This window comes from Quercus lobata, chromosome 7 (genome assembly GCF_001633185.2).
Source record: "Quercus lobata isolate SW786 chromosome 7, ValleyOak3.0 Primary Assembly, whole genome shotgun sequence".
Classification (NCBI taxonomy): domain Eukaryota; kingdom Viridiplantae; phylum Streptophyta; class Magnoliopsida; order Fagales; family Fagaceae; genus Quercus; species Quercus lobata.
This window is the reverse complement of record NC_044910.1, coordinates 39,625,074-39,644,388: the sequence shown is the minus strand read 5'-3', so window position 1 is coordinate 39,644,388 and position 19,315 is coordinate 39,625,074. Positions and strand designations below refer to the sequence as shown.

Sequence of the window (19,315 nt, the reverse complement as noted above, 5' to 3'; positions counted from 1 at the left end):
TCAATCTTTCAATCTCAGCCATTGATTAGGTATTGCACCAGGTGCAATACCCTAGGTATTGCACCTGATGTGAATCCCTTCTAATCATATACATGTCAGCTGTATCCATATTTACTAAATGATTCTTAGTTATATTGCTTAACAAGTAGGCACTCTCTTTAAATATATTATTTAACCTTGTAGACAATGCCTTTTCTTGGTTGTACTTGTGGCACCAACAGGGATGTAGGTCAAAGATTGTTGATTTGAACTACTTGGATAAAAATACGAGCCTAATCCTTCTATACGTGTAGCTTTGAGTTGTCTGAGCCTTCTATACATGTAGCTTTGAGTTGTCCGAGCCTTCTCTATCGAGAAACTCTAAAAATTCCTAAAAAAGTGTTTAAACACTTTTTTAAGAATTTGATGTAAAGCCTTCTCCATCAAGAAACTCTACAGACACTTTTTTTAGAATCTTATGTAGAAGATAATCTATAATTTAATTTTTGTAATTCATTTATTTTGTTATTTTTATATAATTTTTCGTTATTTTAGGTTTAATTTATTTATTTCATTTTTTAAGATGTTTATAATACTTTTTAAGTCAAATTTGATTCCTATTATGATTAAGTATTAATTAGGATATGTTTTAGACTATATTTTCTTCTTAGGTGAATTCCAGACTATCTCTTCTTGTGAATTCAAGGTTATTTTTAGAAGCAAACATGTTTTACTTTTTATTTTCTAGAAGTAGACATTCGTGGACTCGATGTTATTTTTAGAAGCAAACATGTTTTATCTCTTATTTTTTAGAAGTAGACCCTTATGGATTCGAGGTTATTTTTAGAAGCAAATTTGTTTTATTTCTTATTTTCTAGAAGTAGACCTCGTGGATTCAAATTTATTTTTAGAAGCAAATGTGTTTCGTTTCTTATCTTCTAGAAGTAGAATGTTTTGCTTCTTGTTGCTTCTGCACTCCGCTTCAAAACATTCTTTTCCCACACTTTCTCTTAAACTAATCACATCAATGGGTTGGTTGATGGGAGCAAGAAATTAGTTTATTACTAATTACTTATTAACTTTAAATTTTGTGAGTGTAATTGAACTTTTGCAATTGACTTTGAATATTAATATGGATAACATGATAATTCTCATTGTATCTCAAATTTTAGTGAGTGTAATTGGGCTTTGTAATTGACTTAGAATATTATTAGGGATAGCATGATAATTATCATTATACATTATTATATGGCATTATGAGAGGATATATTAGAAATTAATAAAAACTCATTTCAGGTTCCTCAATTAACTTCAAACACATGACTACATTGACAGTAAATTGCTGAGTTGTATTTAGTTGTCCTTAAAATAAGATAACACTTTTTGATATTACTCTAATTCCTGGAAGCATCTTTGTAGTTTATATTCAATATTGAATTGCATTACAAAGAATGAAAGAATTAGAAAACTAAACTTGCAATTGGTTAATAAATGAAGACATTGGCTAGAAATAAACAGACCTAATCAGCTAATGGCCTAAGGATAACGATATGGTTCTTAACATTGTATTTAGAGTCACTCCACTCTAGCAAAGCCGAGAGTAGCTTACTCCCAAATGGCTCTAAACTGCCTTTCACCTCAACCGTGAAAGATTGGTTCTCATTCAACTTGCTGAACTTCAAAGTTTCTGGGATAACTTTCACAAGTAGACCCCTTGGTGATGTCACCTTCGATGTGTACACCGATGTGGCATATCCTACGTTAGTCACGGTCCGGTAGAAGGTGGCCGAGATACTTGTACTGTTACTGTCGAGCTGGGTATGCATAGTTGGGTAGTTAAGGCCATCAGTGCCTTGCGCTGGCTTGAATTTGGTGCAGTCAATATTTTCTGTGCCCCCAACAATTAGGCCAATTACTGTGTTGTTGTTGCCTTCTTTGCATAGGAAACTGATATAGTCACTCGTGGAAATGTCATAGATGAGTCCAGGGTTCACTGCTTGTGTTGGGTTTATTTGTCCTGATCCGGAACCCAGCTCGGCGTCTGCGTCTATGATTTTCATAGGAGTGGCTAAACCAAGGAGTAGAATAGCAATAATTTTGTCAATAATTTTCAATGAATACTCTTTCAACAGCATACGCTGAGTAAAGATAGTAGAGACGACATTTCATGTCCAGAATTTTGAGACTAATCAATTTGAAAATCCTGTTTCTTTTCTTTTCAAATGGACACCTATAATCAATATAAGAAGCAACAAATTTTGGTTCACTACAAACTTGGTTAATGATTAATTTACTGGTTATAGTTTGAAGGAAAACTGAAGGAGCCTAGGCCTAGAGTTAGACATGGTCAGTCCAAATATATCGACTACAAAATCAGGAGTAAACTTCACTACATGTAAGTTTAGGAGGTCTCACCTGTAGTCATGAGAGCAGACTTGACTGCAGCAGGTGACCAGTCAGGATGGATGGACTTGACATAAACAGCAGCTGCTGATGCATGAGGGCAAGCCATAGATGTTCCTGATATTATGTTGAATACTGTGTGTCGATCATCACTCGGAAACCCTGTTGTTGTTGGTAGTTTTGAATAAGCAGCTAATATGTCTATTCCTGGTGCTGAAATATCAGGCTGTCCATTGACAATTAGTACATATGAGATGGAGCAAATTGATCAGTTAATTCAATAAAAATGGGTTTAGCACTGCACTCAATTTCGTTGGTACCATCCAATCAAATCCAATTCAACTATTTATTTGGTCAATGAGTTTTACTAATGGATACTCTTAAAGCATCCATTAATAAACAATTTTAGGAAAATGAAAAAGTAACTAATTTTTTTAAAAGTTTTTTTAATTTCTCATAAAAATTTTTCTAAAATGAATGATTAATAGATGCCTTAGAGCATCCGGGACTCTTATACAATTTAAATGAGTGAATTTTCAAGTTCAACTAACTCATTTTTAAAATGTCAAGCAGATGAGTAAAAGTCTTGAGAGAGGTTTTACCTTAAGGATGTTGAGATTGATATTTTGAGGACCTCTGGATGAGAAAGAAGCCACAAAGGGAGCACTAACATTAATAGTAATTGACTTTTGTATTACAGCCTGAGGGTTCCTGCAGTTTTCATCGCAAGATAGAACTCAAGAGGTCAATACTAAAACAATAGGTATTAACACTAGGTTGCTAAATAGATTAACCAAAACAAATTAGTAACATACTTGGTGGAATTAATATACTGCTCAATCATTTTGCTGTCCCTGGGGAAAATGGAGGTCCCAGGGATGACAGTGGAGTAGGCTGTATCTGTGACATCTTCAAGCGTCATGATTGCTCCCGCACCACCGGACCTTTTGATGCTGTAATCCTGGCCGTTGCTTCCCAGGCAGTACACTATCTTTCCTATCACCTTATTCTTGTCTAGTGTCCCGAAATCACAAGCACTGTAATAATTTTTAAACTCAAATTGATTAGAACTTATTGATTAACTTAGGGAGAACCACTCAAGAAAGTATGTCACTTCAACAAATTTTAGTACCAAATCAAGCTAAAGTCTCATACCTGGCATTCCCATAGGGTTCACTAACATTAACTGCAAGGGCTCCACTTGTTAGTGGGTACATCATTTTTTGTGGTGAAAATGTATTGATTGAAATTCCCTATCAACCACCAACCAATCAATAAAGAGCATTAGAATGAAAGAGCTAGTATGAAACCTTCAAGAATAATGGTTAAATACGTAAATGACTAAATTCACCAATCTCCTAAGAAATTTTTTGGGACAAATAACTATCTTATTATTAGAGCACATGTTCTGAGTTCAAACTCAATATCTGCTTTATCATCTTGTTAAAACATCAATTATTTTTTTGGTACTAGTGGAATTTAAGCTTAGTAAGTTGCTTATTTAAAGATAAGATATCTTATAAATTGAATTTACTGGAATTTATACTCAAAGTGTGGTCTTTGTTCACCATAACAGACAAGTGGTAGAAACTTACAGAAAAGTGCTCGCCACTACCCAGAGTAGCCACAGTCCTATACTGCCTATCAGTACCAGAAGCAGCCACGGTCATTATCCACGGAGCAACATTCTGCACCGTTGAAGTATCAGGCCCATCATTCCCAGCAGAGCAGGAAGTCAGAATCCCCTTCGTCATTGCATGAAAAGATCCAATGGCAATAGGGTCTTCAAAAAAGGACCTGGATGGACCACCCATGGAGGCTGATATCAAGTCCACCCCATCAGCAATGGCTTCATCAAACGCAGCCAAAACGTCTTTGTCACTGCAACCATTAACCCAGCACACCTTGTACATGGCAATACGTGCCGATGGCACGCCACCACGTGCGGTGCCTGTGCCTAGACCATAGAGGCTTGCATCCTTGACGAATACACCAGCTACAGTGGATGAAGTATGAGTGCCATGACCATCGTCATCAACCGGACTTGGAGTATCTTGATCAGTATAAGTTTGGTTCAGATTGAAGTATTTTGCACCTACCACCTTTCTGTCCATGTTACAAAAATAACACAGAAAATATATACATTACACATTGTATAAAAGCAATGGTAGATTTTTTTTTTTTTATTCTTTATTTTTTTTCACAAGTTGTTAATTATGGTGGTAAGTTATAATTGGATCAAAACCATTTTTACATAGATTTACCATTGACACCATATAATTGCACCAATCATAGCGCACCATTTCAATAATTGTGAAAAATATTATATATTAATTGTATAAAGAGTTTCACAAAATTCCTTGAGAAACTAATTTAAAATTTAAATGATCATATATCCTCAACCCCGTGTACATATATTTGTACATATATGTGCACTGCATGATGCATAATCATATCATACATTAGATTTTAATTTAAAAATAAACATTTTGAAATTTTTACAAGTATCAACCGGAATAACCAAGAAAAAAGAAAGTACTACCTGTTGCAGCCAGGGAAATCTACGCATTTGCCTCTCCATTTAATTGGGACAGGTCCATAGCCTGTGTCATTAAAACTAGGAGCTTCGGCCCATATTCCTATGAATAGAAAAGCAAAAAAAAGGTTCAGGTTTCTTGGATACACTTTAATTAGATTTGTAATTTTTAATCTGAATTATGTAACAAATCCCTTTCAAATGGGGCAGGAAAAAAAAAAAAAAACCAACCTGAATCCAAGAGGCCAACAATAATATCGCTCTCTCTTTGAGCGTTTGCTCGACTCAGTGTTTCAGACATTCCTAAGAAGTCCCATGTTCTCGTTGTGTGAAGTTTGCGCACTGTGTTTGGAAAAACTGATACAACCCTCTTTTCAGCTGCAAGTCAATGCAAGGGTTATATATAATATCAGAGGAAACAGTATCATCAATTTTGAGAGTAGAAGTTTATAATTGTGTATACCTAATAAGCTCTGTACTTCATGAGGCAAGAGCCTGGCTACAAACCCATTGAAGCTCTTTCTGTAGGTATATATTTTAGATTCTCTTGCAATATCCTCACTGCAAAAAAAAAAAAAAAAATGAATGTTTGGTGTCACTGAAAACAATTTACAGTATTGAAATAACAAAGATTATTGATGGATGGAAGGTTTTGGAGTAGTACTCTCCAATTGCCGTCAAAAGCAGGTTGTGGTGGTCGACCATCGCAGAAGTTCCAGCACCTTGCAGTGCTCCCATGTAGACAATGTATTCCTTTTATTCAAAAAAATGAATATAAATCCATGTCAGTTCATCAAAGTATAGTTTTTTTGGGACATATAAATTACCATTAGTAAAGTTCAAGATCAACGTTTAGAAAAACTAGCTAATGAGTAGTCAAATTGATGTGATTCTCTTTCTCAAAAAAAATAAAAAAATTGATGTGATTCTCAACCCAAAAAATAAAAAAGGGAAAAAAGCTCAAAGCTCTAGGCCCTAGCTACTGTCAAGTGGGTCAACCAATCATTGATGCATGGAGCACATGTCAAATGACATGTTATAATTCAAGTAATATCATTTTTACACTAATTTACCATTAGCATCAGTTTATTATGTATCAGTCATAATAAACTATCTCAAAGTCGTGAAAAGTTTTATGTTTGTGTACTTATAGGCGATGCATGCACTATAGAACTCAAACCTCCCATGTATGTACCTTTCTTTCATTGTCATTTGATCCATGGACCAACGTTGTTACAAGACACAGACTGAGAACAAGCACAAGTAAACTTCGGAACATCTTTGATGTCTTAATTAATTCTCTCAACGGTGAAAGAAATGGGTGTTTTTTCTGTAGATCGATTGGGAATATGGAACTTATAATTGTTAGTGCTCCTTTGATGATAGATGCTACGTAAATACTCTGTCTCTCAACGAAAAGCACGCATGCGGTGGAATGAAGTTTTGACTAAGAATATCAAAAGAGGAAAAAAACATACAGATCATCTATCTAAGATTTGAGAATATGGTTGCTTAAATTTAGGATCACCAGTCAGTGATCGCCAGCTAAATACACTCCATGCGTACGTGAAGCAGATGAGAAATGAACCAATTCAACCTGAGACGTGTTCACCAAAGCCGTGTTTTAGTGCCCATATAAGGTATTTAGTCCGGATCTACTAGCCAGTCTGTCGACTGTGTCCTAATTTTATACATACAATACAGGAAAAATATTAGTTATTTCTGGAGTACTATAAATGCATAGTCCCCCCTCTCACATGAATGATGGGTCTCACCATGAATTTAATTAATAGGACTCACCATTCATTGGGAAATTATTAGGTAGTCCGGGACTACAAGGTCAGCATACTGACCTTGTAGTCCCAGCCAATAGAGAGAAGACACGTCATAAAAAAATGAATGACATCAGTTTAACTGCCACATCATTCTAACACACCCACAGATTTTAACATCGTTAGTCTTGTCCGTTAACTCATTTGCAAATTTCAAAATTTCATTTGGGAATTGGGCGGGTTAGTAAGAGATTTCAGAAGGTAAAGCTTTCAAAATTCATTATTTTGAAAATTCTCATTTTTTTTCTCTCTCTGATGGTCCATCTCCATGTTCATCATCATCACTATTTGCTATTGTTTTCTTCCACCACAACGTTGGCAACACTTCTTCTCTATTTCTACTTCATTTGTTCTTGCCCAGGCCTACGGATATCTCATGGCTAGATAACTCTTTTAATTTTTTTCCTTGGTAAATTCGAACTCTTTTAGTTTTTTTTTTTTCTTCCCTTCTTAGCTCAATATTATCTGGGTCAAGTTCCTATTGCCTTACTTTTCTTTTATATTAAATGGGTCAAGCCTTATGGTGTTCCTTTAGTGGCACTTTGTTGGAATCTTAGGTTCTGTAATGCATGGACATGGGTTTTAGATTTGATTTATAGTTTAACTTTATCGATTGTTAAATATGAGTAATAGTTTTGTTTTTGTTTCCTATAAAAAAAATAATAAAAAAAAAGTTTTAGTTTTTGTTGGATTTGATTTGATGAGATAACTTTTGAGGGTGGTTGGGATCAAAAGTGCTTGATTTAGGCAAAGCGGCAATGTCCCAATTTTTATTATTATTATTTTTTGGTGGCATAGAAAGTGTTTGTTGAAATGCCTCATAGAGTTTTGGTTTTTCTGAACTTGTTATGGCTTTATATCCATGTTTATGTAGTTCTGCTTTTTTTTTTTTTTAGGTGTTAAATCTGGTGTATTGAATAGTTTATTTCTCAAACTGAAATAAGTTTATGAAAATATTTGTCCTATATCATGTAAAAAAATTACAATATTTCACTTTTCTTTTGTTATTTTGATTATGATTGCGTTTTATGCTATAGATTTTCCTAGAGACTTTATTTATACTTTCTAATGCTATGAGGAACACAATGGATTAATTTGCAAGATGCCATAATGCCACCCTGGTTATATAACGTTGTGAAGTGCAACTTCTCTTTGTTTTGTGATTTTGATAGCGGCCTATGGATAATTTTTATGGTTAAACTTGATGTTGGTTGCTTCAACATGGATGCGGAGTCTACAGACATGCAGCTTCTCAATCTACTTTACTCTAGTAATGGCAATCCATTCCTGACCAATTTAAGCGAAGTTGTTGGACAAAGTGGCTGGCTTCTGTTATGATTCAAACAAGCATCACCATTCAACAAGGGGACTCTAGGCTAGCTAAATAGTATGAATATCTTGCAGCAGCAACATAAGAAGCAAATTTCAAGCAACGTGGATAATAACGAGTGTTCCTTTATCCAAGGGAGCTGTTAGTAGTCTATTGGAATTAGAATTTAGCCAATAGGTAGATTTGTCAGATTGAGTTACTAGTTTATTATTTGTTCTTGGATATTATCAAGTTGATGTTGTATCAATTAGTCCTCTATCTCTATGTCAAGTTGATGTTTACAGGATGTCTGAATTATTCATCTCAAATAGAATGTATTTGATATTATGTTAGATTGCTCAAAGCAAATTCAGGATTTATGAATTCTTTAACCAAGCAAAAACCAGTAAAGTTATCACAAGCAGTGGCTATCAGTTTCATATGGGCTGGTTTTATATTTTTTAAAAGTTTAGTTAATCAATACCCATATAAACTGCAATCACAGCCACTCAAAAATGCCAATGCCATTGGAGTGCAAGTTTGGTCCCATCATTGCTAATACAACCTACTATAGATAGCTACAAAAAATAAAATTACTGAGATCTATTTTTTACAAATACTGTTCATTTTTTGATCAATCAAACACTTCACATGTGAGTTCTACACATGAAACCTAAATATTTATGCAAGAATTTGTAATACATTGGATGTACAAAATAATTTTTCCATACTATGAAGAACTTGATTCAAAGATGTAGAATAAAATAGAAACATAACATGCAAAACTAACGTTAAAGAGGTTCACCAACATTTTTGCACTTCCTTTCTATTATAGTCACTTACAATCAACATCTCCTTTCCCTCTACCATGATAAAAAAGAGCTAAAAAAAAAAACAAAGCTCATACATGATACAATCTTTTCCCTCTATTATGATGATATAAAGAAGAGCTCAAAAAATTAAAAAACTCATAAAACTAACAAGAGAGTTTGCAAAGTTAAACTTCAGGGGAAAGAACAATTCTCCCCATCCTCCCCCATTTACATTCAAATTGACCTCATCATTGTATTTGATAAATAAACCTCCATATTCTATAATAAAAAAAAAATCTCCAACTCATGCAACTATACTTTTTCTCCCATAGTCATTCGTAGGGCAACTTCAATTGTTCTAATTTGGGCTTCAATGCTAATCCTATCTGCAAGTAAACATTCACAATCACAATCGTCAATTAAAAAGAACTGTGCATGGTTGCTAAAAATATTGTGTGACATCATGTCATATCAACACTAATGGAATTAAACAAGATATGTGATGCAAGAATATAAAGAGGAAAATAAAGAACAAAATTAAAAAATAAATCCTAAGAATTATTTTGGTTGTGTTCCTGCATCAAGATGCTTATGCATTAATCGTGCATGTGCTTCTTGTTGTAATTGATTCTAGAATTGTGAACCTCTAATTGTTTGCATATAGACCTGAAAATAAGCATAATACTACTAATTTTATAAAATGTCAATTATGATGTTCATAAAGAGTGACAATGAACTATACTTGGACATGACTTCCAAAATCCCCTAAGAGATGGATGTGCATCCATAGTAGGCAAAAGTAACAATGAAATTACCAAAAACTTGCACATGAATTTAGAATAAGTCCACCTAAGTTTCTATCATACATGAACAAAGTAATCAAAACTGTCAAAGAGTTATTACAAGTTTAGCAGCTGAAGCCCATGGCACACTTATATGACACTTTAACTCCACTATCAAACTTTGAAGTCATGGGTTGACTAACTGAAAAAGAAAAGATACAAAATAATGAAGTTGTTGCATAGCAAATTTGTTATGCTTAGAGACGGCTTCAACACCGGATTTCACAAAAATAAAAACAGCAGAACCACATAGACATGGATATAAACCCACAGCAAGTTCAAACAAACCAGAACTCTATGAAGCATTTCAGCAAACACTTTCTATGCCACCAAAAAATAATAATAATAAAAATTGGGACATTGACGCTTTGCCTAAATCAAGCACTTTTGATCCCAGCCACTCTCAAAAGTTATTTGATCAAATCAAACCCAACAAAAACTAAAACTTTTTTTTTTTAATAGGAAACAAAAACAAAACTATTACTCATATTTAACAATCTATAAAGTTAAACTATAAATCTAATCTGAAACCCATGGTCATGTATTACAGAACCTAAGATTCCAACAAAGTGCCAATAAAGGAACACCATTAGGGCTTGACCCATTTAATATAAAAGAAAAGTAAGGCAACAGGAATTCTACCCAGATAATATTGAGCTAAGAAAAAGAAAAAAAAAAAAAAAAAAAAAAAAAAAAAAAAAAAAAACTAAAAGTGTTCGAATTTACCAAGTAAGAAAACTAAAAGAGTTGTCATCTAGCCATGAGATATCCATAGGCCTGGGTAGGAACAGATGAAGTAGAAATAGAGAAGAAGTGTTGCCAATATTGTGGTGGAAGAAAGCAGTAGCAAATAGTGATGATGATGAACATGGAGATGGACCATCAGAGAGAGGAAAAAAAAAGAGAATTTTCAAATAATGAATTTTGAAAGCTTACCTTCTGAAATCTCTCACGACCCGCCCAATTCCCAAATGAAATTTTGAAATTTGCAAATGAGTTAACGGACAGGACTAACGATGTTAAAATCTGTGGATGTGTTAGAATGACGTGGCAGCTAAGCTGATGTCATTCATTTTCATGATGTGTCTTCTTTCTATTAGTTGGGACTACAAGGTCAGCTTGCTGACCTTGTAGTCCTGGACTACCTAATAATTTCCCCCATTCATGTGGGAGGAGGGAGTACGCATTTATGGTACTCTGAGAGTACACAATAATTTCTCATACATCAAAGGTTTCAACTAAATATTTGGTATATATATATATATATATAATCTATATCTATTATATATATATATATATATATTTATATATATATCTAAAAACTGAAGCGTAGCATTTATTGTTACTACGCTTCAGTTGAGTTACCTCAGCAGCCACGTCATTATTCTTTTTTGTTTCTAATTTTTCCTATATATTTTTTAAAACATTTTCCCATTTAATAAGGTGACTTAAAAACTTTAATATTTAAAAAATAAAATATCTTTTAACCATTATTTTTATTATTAATTTTTCAAAACTCTCTCACCCCTTTACCTCTTCATCTCCCCACTACTTTCTACCTTAATATTATTCATTCTCTATCCTTTTATCTTCCTTTATTTTAACTCTTCTTATTCTCAACATATTACTATAAATTTGATCTTTTTCATTCCATACATAGTTTTCTCACACAAAAAAAAAAAAAAAAAAATGTTACCTCTCTCTGTCTCTCTGTCTCTCTCTCTCTCTCTCTCTCTCTCTCTCTCTCTCAATTTGTTTTTCATTTTTTTTATTGCATCCGTACTTAGGTTGATGAATTTTTGTGTTAATTAGAATTCAATTTTGGGTTAATGTGATTTAATTTTGTGTTTTAAGTTGTTATCTTTTCTATTTTCTTTGATTATTAAATATTATCTTACTGCATTATACATATGGTATATAATAATATAATGTTATTATATTACATAGAATGACTTGGATAATTTGACGTTTATTGTTATATATTTTATTTTTACTCTTTTTTCTTCTTATCTTATTTTATTCAACATTTAAATTCAATCATGTTTCCATACTTATGTAGCACAAATTAAGAAAATGGCTAAACACACACTTGTCTTCTTTTACCATACATTAGGAGAATCAAAATATTTGTATGATAAAGGGTCATATAATTTATAATTTATAATTTAGATAGCACTTTTTGAATGTGTCTAGGCCTATGGATTGAGCAATTTGTAGTCTTATAAGGCTATTGAGAGTGGACTTTTTTAACCAAGACTAAAAAATATGGACCACTATGTATCATTTAGATAAAAACCTTAATCATAGATATATTAATTATTTTTGCCACAAATTTAAATCACACAAACTTAATAATTTTATATTATGTGTTAGCATCATGTCTGCTTCTTCTAAAAAATATTATGTATCATCTGTAAAGGATGCCAACAATATTGATCTTATGGGAAAAGTTACATAAAATATTGAGAAAAAAATGTTTTATATTACAGTATACTAAAAAAGCTTTTTTTTTTTTAAATTTAAACCTTTCTATTTTTCATATCACTGACGTGTTTTACCGTTACCATATGCGATAACGTAAGTTTTAATATTCTCAAGTTATTTCGGCAAAAATAAATAAATAAATAAAAAGATGTCACAAAACAGGAGTTCATGTAAGGCCACCAAATTTGATAATTTGCAAATAATGGAACTATTCGCAACAATATTTGCATAGTTATATAGTTCCAGGTAAAATAACCAAGCAAACTTTTAGTCTTCACACTCTCAAAAAAAAAACTTTTAGTCTTCAAAAAACACATATCTACCAATGGTTAAACGTTCATTTTGGGTAGTTTTAAGTTTTTATATAATTTTACCTCTATATATTCATCTATTTTAATTTAGATTTAAAAAAAAAAAAACTTTAATTTAGATATTTATAAATAAAAAATGAAATAATGATTTGTGGGGACCGGCCCAGAATAATAGGTTGGTTGGGCCCTGGGCCCGTCCGAGGACTAGTCTGTCCGAGGAGACATCGTGGCTCAGAATCCTTATTTAGGCCCACTGGGGCAAAGAGAACATGTCCGAGGAGTAATTCCTCCTCGGACATTCCAAAATCCGGGTCAAAGGTGCGTCCCAGCTACTGTAGTCCTCCCTCCAAGTACGTAAAAAGAAAGGAAACCCGAAATATCTCAGCAAAGGCTGCCACCACCACATTAAATGCACCACAACTACTCTCCTGGCCGCATTAATGAAGAGAAGATCCCTGAACAGTGCTACCTTAGCCACTGCAACTCACAAAGAACTAATAAGGGTGTCTGATGGGACAGGTGCTCAAGTAGGGGTTTGGATGATCAACAAGTGTAAAGCCCAGATGATAGGAGAGGGCCTATATAATATGTAAAAGTCCCCCAAGAGAGGAGGAAGAAAAACGGAGAAAAAGGGAGGAGAGAACACTGTAGATAAATTTTATTTGCATGAACCTGTGCCCATTAATCAAGTTTGAGACCTTATCATTTGAGAAGGATCTCTCTTCACTGCTATCTCCTTTTGTTCTTATTTCTGTATCCCCTGAGCCCATGCAACAAACTGTTTAAGCTAACTAGAACCAAGTTCTTTAGCCCATACTCTACAAAAAATTCATTGTGTGGGACTTTTTGGGCCAAGACTTGACCAACAAGGATCGGGTCAACTAAAATCGTGTCTCTACATGATTCATGAATAATCAAAAAAAAAAAAATATATCATCTATACATATTTATCTTGTGTGGTCTACTATAATTTAGATGATTATAACTTAATAATGAAGTCTCTAAACAAGGTAATTAAAACAATCATATTTCTACAATTCAAAAAGTTCCCATTTCTTTTTTTCAAAAAAAGGCCTTTTACTTTTCCTTGGATTTTTTTTTTTTTATTTTTTAACTTTGACATACCACTAACCTAAGCGCTTCATACATTAAAAAAGTTTAATGCTCATTATTACTTCTGTTAAGATATTATGGATGTCTTAATTGATTGAGACCAAACTAGAGAAATGCCTTTAATATTTCCTTGAAAAAAAAAAAAAAACATTTGATATACCACTAACGTAACTACATCTATAACTATTTAAGTCATCCATAATGATATCTATTTGTTATTGATAACTATAAAAACTACAACTAGTGAGGGAACATACAAAGTAATCAAGAATAAATGATGGAAGAAAAAATGAAATGAAATCTATCGTCAACAGTAACCATTATTTGGAAAATAAAAAAGTGGCCAAGAGAAGTAAGAAATAAAATAGAAGTGACTATACAGAAGACATTAAAAACTTTATAGTGCAATAAAATCAACTATTACATCCATTTAATTAAATCAATAATCAACAATTAAATATAATAATACAAAATTTAAACTTAAAACTAATCAAACTCTAATTAGGGAAATTATATTTCCTATCATAACTAAAAATGAGATGTTCTTCAGTAATTTAGAAATTATATTAGAAATAAAGTTGGAAAATTTTATAATCTCATTTTTTGACATTTCATTTAACCTTATATATATATATATATACACCATAACTTAAAAAATCTAATGAACAATTCTACCTCTTATTTAATGTCTATATTATGCAAATCATCAACCAATAAATATATGATAATAGTAAGAAACTTTATAAACAAGATTATAAAAAATATGATAATTTTTTTTAATTTACAAAATCTAGGGATAAAAATAGTATTTTACCTAAAAATTATCACGCGTAACGCGCAAGTCTGTGACTAGTTATATATAATGTTGCAAAGTGACAATAATACATCTTTTTTTCTTCTTATATAAGGACAGTAGCATTCAAGTATATTCTCCTATTATGTAGGAACTTACTTTTTTTTTTTTTTAGTAATTTCTATTTTACATACTATTTAAAACAATCAATATCAAATTATCTATTTAATTTTATAATACATTTTCTTAAAATATCAGTTTTCTTAAATTTTTTTTTTTAATTGTTTCTGTTTCTTTACATATAACAACTATCATCCACTTTTTTCCTTTACCCTTGAGATACATAAAATAATAATAATAATAATAATAATAATAATAATAATAAAAGTAACAAATTAAATGCAAAATGAATAGTGCAAGTGTAAATTTACACAATTACTATAACAACCATGTATTTTTACATAACTTTGCATGATCTGATGTGGGTGAATTTTGGTGTATATAATTATACATAATGTTGCAAAGTGATAGTAATTCGTCCTTTTTTTTTTTTTTTTTTCCTCATATTAGGGTAGGAGCATTTGAGTATATTCGTCTATTTGCATAGGAACTTATTTTTTTTATTTTACATACTTACTATTCAAAACACTCAATACCAAATTATCTATTTTATATTATATTTTATTAATTAAAATATCGATTTTCTTTAAAAAAATTTAATTGTTTCTATTTCTTTACACACAACAACTATCATATACTTTTTTCCTTCAACCTTGAGATACATAAAAAAAAAATTAAATAAAAAAAATTAAATGTAAAATGAATAGTGCAAGTGTAAATTTACACAGTTACTATAACAACCATATATTTTTACATAACTTTGCATGGTCTGATATTGGTGAATTTTAAGTTTAATTAGCTAAAATATTATACTTTTTCTTTCCATTGAAAAAACCCAGCATACCGCTCAATTACAACAATTATACTACAAGGTTCTTGATATTACTAGGTTCTATAATCCCAGTGTGCCACACATGACATTTGACAACCATGGGCGACTTTATGTGTTAGTGAGAGTGGTCAGTGACCACTCTCTCTTGAAAAAGAAAATTATATATCTTAAAAAAATTGATTTTAAATTAATATGGGGTTTTGAACATTCTAGAAAAAGAAAAAAAAAAATTCTTGACCATTCTAGAAAAAAAAAATCTTGACAACCCTTAATAAAAATTTGAGCCCATTAAAAGAAAAAATTGACCCTTTCCAAAATTTTGGTATGTTGAAAGTTAATTTTAGAAATTTGCATCAAAACAGCAATTTGAGATCAATAGCTCAATTGTCAAACTAAAATTTTATCAAATTTTTAATTGTGAATTTTAAAATTGTGTTTTCAAAAAACATATTCTAAAATCACTATTTAAAAAAAAAAAAAAAAAAAAAAAGACACTTTTTCAAATAGATAGTCTGTTAGTACTTGATTTAGTATAGGCGTAAATGCATTTTTGGTCTCTACATTTTAGGCTGTAAGGACTCGATTCGTGACGAACCGTAGCGGTGTTGGGCTCGTACGTAAAAAGGCTCAAATAATATCATTTGTAGAGCGTGGGTTTGAAAGGCTAGGCCTTGGTCACCAGGCGGCGGGTTTTCCGTGGTGTTCATACATGGTTAAGTTTTCTTCACCCCTGGAATCTTACTCCTGAAGGTGGGCTAGGAGGCTCTGGTTTCTGGCCATTTTTCCCAGCCCTTTCTCTAGATTACTTACTTTTCCTTTTATACTAGCCTTTGTTCACTGCCCTTCGTCCACGTGTAGGGTCAACCTTTCCAGGACTGATAATTGTCCCATCAGCCTATACCCAAAGTCGTTGGGGGTGGTTGTAAAAGCCAAAGAATGCGGCTCTGTCAGGTGCAGAGTATTGAATGGCAGTAAGGGCAGCTTTCCCTTGATATTTTGGATTTTTCCTTCAATCTTAGTCCTATACCATTTCTGTCCCTCTGTCCGATGGGATTTTTGGTTCCCAAGGCCATCTTGTGCTTCATATTATCGGGCTTGGGCCATAGCCCTCCTCGGTTTGGGCCTTTGGATTCTCCGCGGGAAAATGGGCTTGGCCCATAAATTACTTGGGCCCCACATAGGCTATTTCTCAATTTGGTCTCTAAACTAATTTTGCTCCTAGGTCAGTCCCTGACTTTTTAAAATGGTCCCTACCGTCAACCCAATTACGGAAAAAGTTGAGGTGGTAAATGGCGTGTCCTACTTGTTGACATGGCACTGACGTGGATATTAAAATGTTATTAAAAAATACCACGTCAGCATCCATGTCAGCGTTTTAATGACAAGTCAGCATTTTAATTAATAAAAAAAATAAAAAAAATTAAACTAAAAGAATTCAAAATCAAAAACAAAAAAAGAAAAAACTTTTTCAGTTCCTCTCTTTTGCTGTGTTTGTGTCTGTATCTTTTTTCTTTTTCTTTTTTCCAGATCCTCTCTTTCTCTGTCTCTTCCATTTTCTCGTTGGCCACGCAGACGAGGTACCAAACGAACTTCGGCAACCATGACAGACTTGATGGTCCCCAACGGAACCTCCAGCCGAATCGAGCAGCGGATCGCGACGATCATGCACTTGTTGTTCGTGTTGGTTATGCCGGATTCTTTGAACTCGGCCAACCTCGCCATGGAGACCAGCGACTGAGCCGAGGTGAGGTCTTTACACTCCACGGCGATGATGAGCGGTTCGAAACAGAGGACGAGTTCGGACTCGAGTTCGGGTTTGGAGCGAGTTGGTGAGTCGGGGAAGAGGAGGGAGATGACTGAGTTGGGATCGGCCGGGTCATGGGAGACGAAGAGCCAAGAGCCACCTTTGGATTTTTTGTTGGGTTGGGTTTGGTGTATGGGTTGGGAGAGGATAGAGATACGGCCAGAGCCGGAGCTAATGTATGTGTTCGATCTTTTGATATGGGTTTGAGTTCTTGGTAGCTGGTGTATGTGTTCTTCTGATTTGAGTTTTGGTTGCTGGGTTCGTGTTATTCTGATTTGAGTTCTTGGTTGTTGGGTTCGTGTTTTTGTGATGGATGAGTTCTTGGTTTGTGTTCTTGTGATTTGAGTTCTTGGTTGCTAGGTTCGTGTTTTTGTGATGGGTGAGTTCTTGGTTTGTGTTCTTGTGATTTGAGTTCTTGGTTGCTGGGTTTGGTTTGTGAAGAACACAAAGAACAAGCTGAAGAACATGAACAACATTATAAAAAAAATTAAAAAAAAAAAAAACTTTAATTAAAATTTTTAATTAAATTAAATTTAAGGTTTTTCTTTAATTTTTTTTTTAAAAAAATTTCTGAGGTGGCTTTTTCTAAAAATTGAAATGCTGATTAGGCATTTATAAAATGCTAAATAGAATATTTTATTGTTATTTGAATAAACACGGTAGCATTTAATGTGCCAAAAAGGCACTTCGTTTACCGCATTAGATTTTTCTGTTAGTGGGTTGACGGTAAGGATTAAAATAGAATCGATTTTTTGATTTCAGGGACTGACCTAGGAGCAAAATCAGTTTAGGGACCAAATCAAGAAATTGCCGAAAATGTAGGGACCAAAAGTGTATTTACGCCTTTAGTATATCTTTAGCTAAATTTGTTGGATTTATGTGATACATTTTGTACATATGCATGTGCACTAAATATTAATAATGCATGAATGCTTATTGAACATGATTAGTGTAGTGGTTGAATGCCTAAATTGAGTATGTTAATAACCTTATAATTTATCCTTTATTCTTGCATTATGGATGAACTTGTTATAAAAAATTTACTTAGCACGTTGATACTTTTCTCAACATTAAGTGTTTATTAGATAAATCTTAACTATATAAACGATTACAATAAACCTTAATTGTAACTTAACTAGTTGCTTTGGGATATAATGTGCGACTAGACTAGACATTTTCTCATGTAGTGACAAATGGTAACAGAGTAAGGCGCCCTAATACTTGCACTAATACAACAAAATGTTAAAAAAAAAAAACAGCTGGTTAAGGACAGGGAAAGCTGGTGAGACCTTTAAATACTTGCAACGAAGAAACAACGATAACGATAGTAATAACACGTCATGGAAACCCATGCATCAAAAAGCATGCCGCAACAAAAGGACCCATGCTTACTATCATGTCACAGAAACCCATTCATCAAATAGCATGGCAGAAACAAAAGGGCCCATGAATTCACCCACGCAGGATATAATAGAGCAATTACATTAAAATGCTATTTATAAGAAAAGATGAACAAATACACAAAGATTAGGGACTTATCTCATCTCTTCATGGTTAATTTCTATTATTTTTTTATTTTCAATAATTTATCATAGTATCAAAATAGAAGAACATGTTTGGATTAATGAAAAATTAGTTATATAACTCAGTTATTATCACCAAAAACTCCAAAAAAAAAGTAAGCCCCACCAAAAACCAAGTTGTTTGAATTGATTTTTGAGTTGAGTTTCCATAACTCAAAACTCAAAATTTTGAATTTGAGTTATGAAAACTAAAACAAAATTTGGATGTTTCCAAATTTTGAGTTTAGTGTTTCAATGACACTATTGTAAATAACTTAGTTATAACGGGACCCGCGTCAATGTATTGTCAAATCAAACCAATGTGTGACCGTTAGGAGCTAGCTCTTAACTTCTTCTTTTTTTCCACCCTTTTCAAGCAACTTCTCTTCTTTACTCTTACACCTATAGTTGTCAGTATCGTACGATACGTATCATATCATATGTAAAAGTTTCGTATTGTATCAGCATATCGTAAGTGCTCATGAATCATACAATACAATATGCATATCGTATGATATGTATCGTATCGTAAAATCATACGTACCGTACGATACATAGTCAAATACTTTAAAATGAGATTTTT

General features: G+C 32.8%; 1 protein-coding gene and 2 long non-coding RNA genes across 3 annotated transcripts; 1 reads left to right on the top strand and 2 right to left on the bottom strand.

Moving 5' to 3' along the window:
- Window positions 1-1,331: 1,331 nt before the first annotated feature.
- Window positions 1,332-6,268, bottom strand: LOC115953982 (subtilisin-like protease SBT4.15). The gene is made up of 11 exons (XM_031071820.1): window positions 6,114-6,268; window positions 5,583-5,671; window positions 5,382-5,479; window positions 5,150-5,296; window positions 4,925-5,021; window positions 3,978-4,488; window positions 3,538-3,635; window positions 3,198-3,419; window positions 2,985-3,093; window positions 2,395-2,608; window positions 1,332-2,047 (listed from the first exon to the last, which is right to left on the bottom strand). Exons 1-11 carry the CDS (start codon window positions 6,195-6,197, stop codon window positions 1,500-1,502), a joined length of 2,217 nt encoding a protein of 738 aa, XP_030927680.1. The 5' UTR covers window positions 6,198-6,268; the 3' UTR covers window positions 1,332-1,499.
- A 694-nt stretch (window positions 6,269-6,962) lies between these two features.
- On the top strand, window positions 6,963-8,366 carry LOC115953683. Its single transcript, XR_004083759.1, has 2 exons — window positions 6,963-7,159; window positions 7,923-8,366. It is a non-coding gene; the product is annotated as an uncharacterized LOC115953683 (long non-coding RNA).
- Window positions 8,367-8,845: 479 nt separating this feature from the next.
- On the bottom strand, window positions 8,846-10,639 carry LOC115954004. The gene is made up of 2 exons (XR_004083808.1): window positions 10,440-10,639; window positions 8,846-9,257 (listed from the first exon to the last, which is right to left on the bottom strand). It is a non-coding gene; the product is annotated as an uncharacterized LOC115954004 (long non-coding RNA).
- Between the last annotated feature and the right edge of the window lie 8,676 nt (window positions 10,640-19,315).